This window comes from Salvelinus namaycush, chromosome 39 (assembly GCF_016432855.1).
Source record: "Salvelinus namaycush isolate Seneca chromosome 39, SaNama_1.0, whole genome shotgun sequence".
NCBI lineage: Eukaryota > Metazoa > Chordata > Actinopteri > Salmoniformes > Salmonidae > Salvelinus > Salvelinus namaycush.
The window spans coordinates 9514321-9520722 of NC_052345.1; the positions used below are offsets into that span (position 1 = coordinate 9514321).

Consider the following 6402-nt stretch of genomic DNA (forward strand, 5'->3'; position numbering starts at 1 on the left):
TTCTGTGTCCTTGTTCCGCCCTGTCGTGTTTTTGCCTTCTTCAGATGCTGCGTGTGAGCAGGTGTCTATGTCAGCTACGGCCTGTGCCTTCCCGAAGCGACCTGCAGTCTGTGGTCGCGTCTCCAGTCGTTCCTCTCTACTGACGAGAGGATTTCAGTTTTCCTGTTTTGTATTTACCTAAGATAATATCCAGGAGTATCGTTTTTGTTTAAGACTGGAATAAAGACTCTGTTTCTGTTAAGTCGCTTTTGGGTCCTCATTCACCAGCATAACACTTACTTCTTCACCTCCTCGTCCTCCTCTAGTTCTCACCCCTCTTACTCTCTGTCCAATATTGGCCTCCATTGTTGTCCAAACCAAATGTTTACCTGTGGCCTATTTATAGTGCTCAAGCTCTGATTTGTAAGTTAACTCATTATCTAAAAGTGTTTTTACATGTGTCAATGTGGAAAGGCAATTGGAGAAATAGTATAGCAATGTAGAGACCAATGTTTACAGTTTTGCTAGAAGTGTGTTATTAAATTACAAACTGAGTATAAAGCAGTGAGTTGCGGTTACAGTTTTGCAACAAGTGTGTTATAAAATGACAAACTGAGTGTAAAGCAGAGAACGTGCATTCAGTTTGGCACACTTGGTAAATTCATTGGCTACAAGTGTTAATGGTTTCAGAGATAGTGCTTCAAGAATCACTGTTAGGATTTAAGCATTCAGGAAAAAAACTGTAATCACACATTGAAGTGTGAAAAGGCTCTAGTCTAAAGCCAAGAGACAGTTGAAGTGTTGGCCACCACATGCTTATGGCAAACAACGGCAGATCGAAAACATGCAAAAGAAAGGAGAAGAGATGAGAAGAGATTGATTCATGCGTAAAGGGCGCATACCCCACTGAATGCACCGAGGAGGATAACACTATGTCCGATCGAGCTTTAACGACTCTTGTTTATATCATGGATATATTTACACAAATTCTCATTTCTGCATTTCACGTTTCACATTTGTGATTTGCTAAATGTAATCGACAAATAAAACTGCTAAAATGGATTACATTGTGGTGTTTTTATTCAAAGAAAAACGACAGTAACTGTTTGTAGAGTAACATTTGAAAATGCATCGTATTTCTTATTAAAGTATATTCATTCCTACTTTAGTCCAACATGGCAGGAAATGGTCACTAAGGTCAACAAAAGAATGACATAATAGGGAGTTTTAGTTTTAATGGGTGCAATAGTCAAAGAAAGGCTACAGGGCTTTTGGGAGAGGACACCCAACACCATCTCACTTATTTTAACCCCCCCATTCATCAACTTTCTTTGCATTACAACTCGAAAAATAAATAACAAAATCCCCCATAACATATACAAGATCAAAAATACAGTTTGGTTGGTTTAGCAGTAGTGTTTTAAACATTGCATTAAGTGTCATAATATTCATCGAACACACTACTTATCCGTTTCTACTTGTCAGATTTGAATACAGCAAAACAGTGATGGAAAAAATCATACAGGTGTTAGCAATCACAGAGTGTGTGAGGAGAATTTCAGTATGTGGAGTATTGAAATGGTTAGAAATGGTTATGTCGTAACCGAATGATTACCATTATATCAACTGACTGTACAATACTTATCTCTAATAAAACTGTTGACCGTTCTCTTTTTAGAGATCACCAACCTCTCTCAGTAGTACACACTAATACTGACTGAGATGAGATTGTACTTTATTAACCCTCAAGGGGAAATTAGTTTAGATTGTAATCTCTTCTCAATAGCTGATAAGGAATCAGCCAGTGACCCCCATAGATAACAGACAGAAACAAAAATAGTATATTCTCGTCAACCAATACAATATCAACTTTCTAGTACAACTTTGAATACAGTCATTCCCATTTGCTGAGGCAGTTGATATAGACAAAAGTTTAGTTGAGTCAATTCAGTCTCCAAAATATTTATTGGTTTAATTTACTGGCATATAATCGAACGGCATGTCGGGGAAATTATCTCAGGAGCACACTGGTTATGTTTTCAATCCAAATAAAATATAATTTTCCTATAAAAACACAATCTACACTTTTACGTTGTCTACAGTTGACCAGCAACTGCAGCAAAATAATAATACAAAATGCTACAGAAAAATATATTCACTTATATAATTTGATATAATTGCATTTCTTATTTAAAAAATGCCCGCGCACATCGGAGTTATCTGGTTGCAGGTGCGAGGGAATATAATAACCTCAAAGAAAAGAGAAACCTGCACATTGCTCTTGCTCTTATTAAAGCATAATATTTTAAAATAAGTAATACCAACAAGAGCAGTGTGCGGGTTTCTCTTTTGTTTGAATATAATGGCGTTGCAAATGGCAGTTAGGTTGTAGACTCAAGAGTACGCAAGTTGATATGATGTCCATACTGTTGCAAGCCATTCTTCAATTATCCTATAGGGGTCGCCAAATCCACATGAAAGTCCAGCCAACCATCGCAAAGCATCTGTTTAGCTTCTTCACACATCACACCAGGACAACTGGGCACAGACGTCAATTCGTTGTCTATCCACGTTGTTTCAACGTATTTTTTGTTTTAAAATCACGTGGAAACAACATTGATTCAACCAGTTTGTGCCCAGTGGGGTGGCTCGATTCAATCCATATCACTGAAGTTCAAAGTTATAGTGCAATTTACATTTAATGGCAATGTTCCCACGTTTATGGAGACTTCATTTACGGTAAACTGCATTTGTCGGCTCAATCAGAAATTGCCTTTAAATTTCAAGCATGCTAAATGCAGGTTGGCATTTATTGTCATGAATCTTGCCCTGGAGTCAGCTCTGCAGTGGTCACTAGCTGACTCGACACTGGACATGATCAACCAACTCGGGACGCTCACGTGCCGTATCCCTAAAAAGAGAGTGAAATGCATGCAGACACCAGACACTTCTCTCCCTACCTGCTTCCTCTTTCTGTCTCCCTTTTAGAAGAATAGGAACCACTTTTTCCATTGAGTAGTCTAGGATCCCTTCACAACACACAGCAACATTCTCTGACCCTATAGTTTAAACATACAGTGGATTCTTTCAATTTCCGCCATTCACTACCATTCTATGGCTACATGTATGCGGTGTCCATATTAGGACATCCTCAGTATCACCATTCAGTATCATTCCATCATACCCGTGTGGTGTCCATATTAGGACTGCCTCAATCTCAGCAGTCAGGTATTGTACTTGTTCCACCATCCATCAGTGTTCTCTCAGGTCTATGTGTTCTGAGGTATGAGTCTGAATTGTCCCTGTATGTGTTTGTACACTAGTGAAAAATCCAATGTCCCCTCTAGGGTTCAATAATGTTTTATTTCATTTTAATTCAGTTTAATTCATCCAATTGGCTAGGCAGTAGGCAGTTGCCATTGTGCTGGTTAGCTGGAATAGCTGGTATACACAGGTTAAGGTTGGGCACTCTGCGGTAGACAAAATGGAAGGGTTGCGAGTTTGGGTGGCTGTGTATCTCCGCTTTGATTCGCTGGGGGTGTGTGTCCGGGGCAAGCTGCTGACTGGTTGCCTCAGTGATGAGAAAGAGGGCGTGGTTCTCAGGGTCATGAACTTTGAACTTGTAGGTGCAGAGCGAGCATACTTCTTCGGTGGTGGAGTACGGGTGGACTAGGAGGGTTTTGGCTGTGCAGCCACTGTTGACTTCTTGTAAGGCGACTCGCAGGTAGTTCTGAAGGAGAAGGAATACAAGGAATGTGATACAGGTATCATTGATACAAAAATACATTTATGCAAACATGCAAAACAGATATAAAATATACACATGCAAAAACACATCGTAGAAAATGACACAAAGAGAGACAGAGAACATAACACGGATATCAGTTATATGCAGGTGCTCATGCAGGATCAGAACTGAGACACAAATACACAGGAATGTATTTTTTTTGAAGACACACAGGGAGAAAGATGAAGTAGCTCTGATACGGCTCTAGAGCCTCTATCATTTGTATGGCGTTTACAGGAAGACAGCCATTTCGGAGCGAACAGAGAAAACCAAGACAACGTGTCATTAGTGCACAATCACATGCATTAGATTAGTCCTATCTAATCTACCTATCAGCTTCCTTCTCAATATCACTCCCTTCTTGACCATCCCTAACCCGGAAATCAAACACATTTTTTTCCTCCAAAAGTGTCTTCATAGTTCCAGATCATTTTTGAATACAGATCCAAATACAGAGGGATAGTCTCGGCATGTCACCACCGGCGCTTCTCATGCAGATTGGTGTTGAGTGAAGTTGCCCCTTGACGCTAATCTTGGGTCAGTTTTGCATTTCCCCCCACTAATGGTTAAGGTTAGGATTGGGGGAAAGAAAGCTGATCCTAGATCTGTACTTGAGGGAAACTTCACACCGGAGCCATGCAGATTCAGTCCCCATCTCGGGGGAGGGGTTTTAGGGGGGCGTTCTTTCAAACTCACTGCCTGGGGGTCAGATGGGGTTCAGGGCGATACCTGGAAGTCGTCCACGGAGGGTGCCGTGCGCTGGGCAGTGCGTCGGCGGTGCCACTGGTGCAGGGTGTCTCTGGCCTCGGAGCTGAGGACCCTGGCTGCCTGTTCCTCCTGGAAGTTCTTGATGAGAGCCATGGCCCCGTACGCACTGGTCAGGTAGTAGCCACCTGGGAGAGGGAGGGTTGGGGAGAAGGGGAGAGCATGCAAGGAAGGACGTGTTAATGTGTCAACGAGGCTATACGAGGTAGAAAATGATGTATAAGGTTTGTATGTTGGTGAAGAATACATTCTGGTGTATAAGTGAGTATATCGCAAACTGTATACTGTGGTATTGAATCCAGTGGCATTATGTGATGGTAGACCTACCCTCTCCATGCAGCAGTGAGGGGTCCAGCAGCTCCATCATGTAGAGGATCTCAGTGTCCAGCTGAGGCATGTCACACTGGGCCAGGACATAGGTCAGCATCGGTAGGAAGTCATCGGCTCCGTACATCCTCCCTGAGAGAGAGAGAGATTATTATTATTTTTATATTAATATTGTAAATCTCCAAAGTAAACTTTGGCAATATGTACATTGTTACGTCATGCCAATAAAGCACATTGAATTGAAGGGAATTGAAAGAGAGAGGGGAGAGAGAGAGGAGAGAGAGAGGAGAGAGGGAAGAGAGAGCGACAGAGGAGAGAGAGAGAAGAGAGCGATAGAGAGAGAGAAGAGAGAGAAAGAAGAGAAGAGAAGAGAGAGAAGAGAGAGAGAGAGAGAGAAGAGAGAGAGAGAGAGAGAGAGAGAGAGAGAGCGAGAGAGTGAGTGAGAGAGAGAGAGAGAGAGAGAGAGAGAGAGAGCGCGAGAGAGAGGCCTGTCACAATGGGCCAGGACGTAGGCCAGCATGGGCAGGAAGTCATCCTCCCTGTACATCCTGCCTGAGAGAGAGTTACACATCGGGGAAAGGCAAGGTGAGGTATAGGAAAGGTGTGGTCAGATGAAAACACACACATGAACACACAAACACACACATGACCACACAAACACACACATGAACACACAAACACACACATGACCACACAAACACACACATGAACACACAAACACACACATGACCACACAAACACACACATGAACACACAAACACACACATGACCACACAAACACACACATGAACACACAAACACACACATGACCACACAAACACACACATGAACACACAAACACACACATGAACACACAAACACACACATGAACACACAAACACACACATGAACACACAAACACACACATGACCACACAAACACACACATGAACACACAAACACACACATGAACACACAAACACACACATGACCACACAAACACACACATGAACACACAAACACACACATGAACACACAAACACACACATGAACACACAAACACACACTCAGAAGCATGCAGATAAAACAAGGGTGGGGGTCAATAGAATTTCAATTTAAAAAAAAAAAATGTTTTTTTCAAACAGAAGAATTAAGAAAAAGTGCTTTTTATTTTCCTTCCTGAATCTACTGAATTTAAACGGAATGGATCCCAATCGTGTGTAATACACAACCAGGTACACTATAGACAAATATGTGGAACTTATTCACACTCTCTGTACATGCACCCTCTCTCCCAAAATACATCCTCCCCCCAATCCCACCTACCTGAGTTATCCTGCATGATGGTGTAGATGAGTTTACACACTCGGAGCAGCAGCGACACCTTCTTATCCGGGGAGTACATCTTCCTCATGTTGTGGAACTTGTGGCGGATCTTCTCGATGGCCATGGGGTCAGGGGGCACGGCCCCGTCCACACCCAGGTCCTGGGGTCTCCGGGTCTTAGCCAGGGCCAGGTTCTCCCTCAGCTGCTGCCAGCCTCCACTGCTCACCTAGGAGGAGAGGA

The 6402-nt window shown here is 42.5% G+C and overlaps 1 protein-coding gene across 2 annotated transcripts in view; it reads right to left on the reverse strand.

Annotated features, from left to right (window-relative positions):
* Nucleotides 1-1037: 1037 nt before the first annotated feature.
* LOC120032403 (ras and Rab interactor 2-like) overlaps nucleotides 1038-6402 on the reverse strand; it is a 50015-nt gene continuing 44650 nt past the window's right edge. The window contains exons 11-14 of one of the 2 annotated variants that reach the window (XM_038978482.1): nucleotides 6163-6388; nucleotides 4859-4990; nucleotides 4496-4659; nucleotides 1038-3709 (exon numbers count right to left, since the gene is read on the reverse strand). In XM_038978482.1, the coding sequence (XP_038834410.1) occupies nucleotides 3356-3709; nucleotides 4496-4659; nucleotides 4859-4990; nucleotides 6163-6388 (876 nt within the window). In that variant the 3' untranslated portion in view covers nucleotides 1038-3355. Of the gene's footprint in view, nucleotides 3710-4462; nucleotides 4660-4858; nucleotides 4991-6162; nucleotides 6389-6402 lie in introns of both variants that reach the window. The other variant, XM_038978483.1, reaches the window with a different exon arrangement.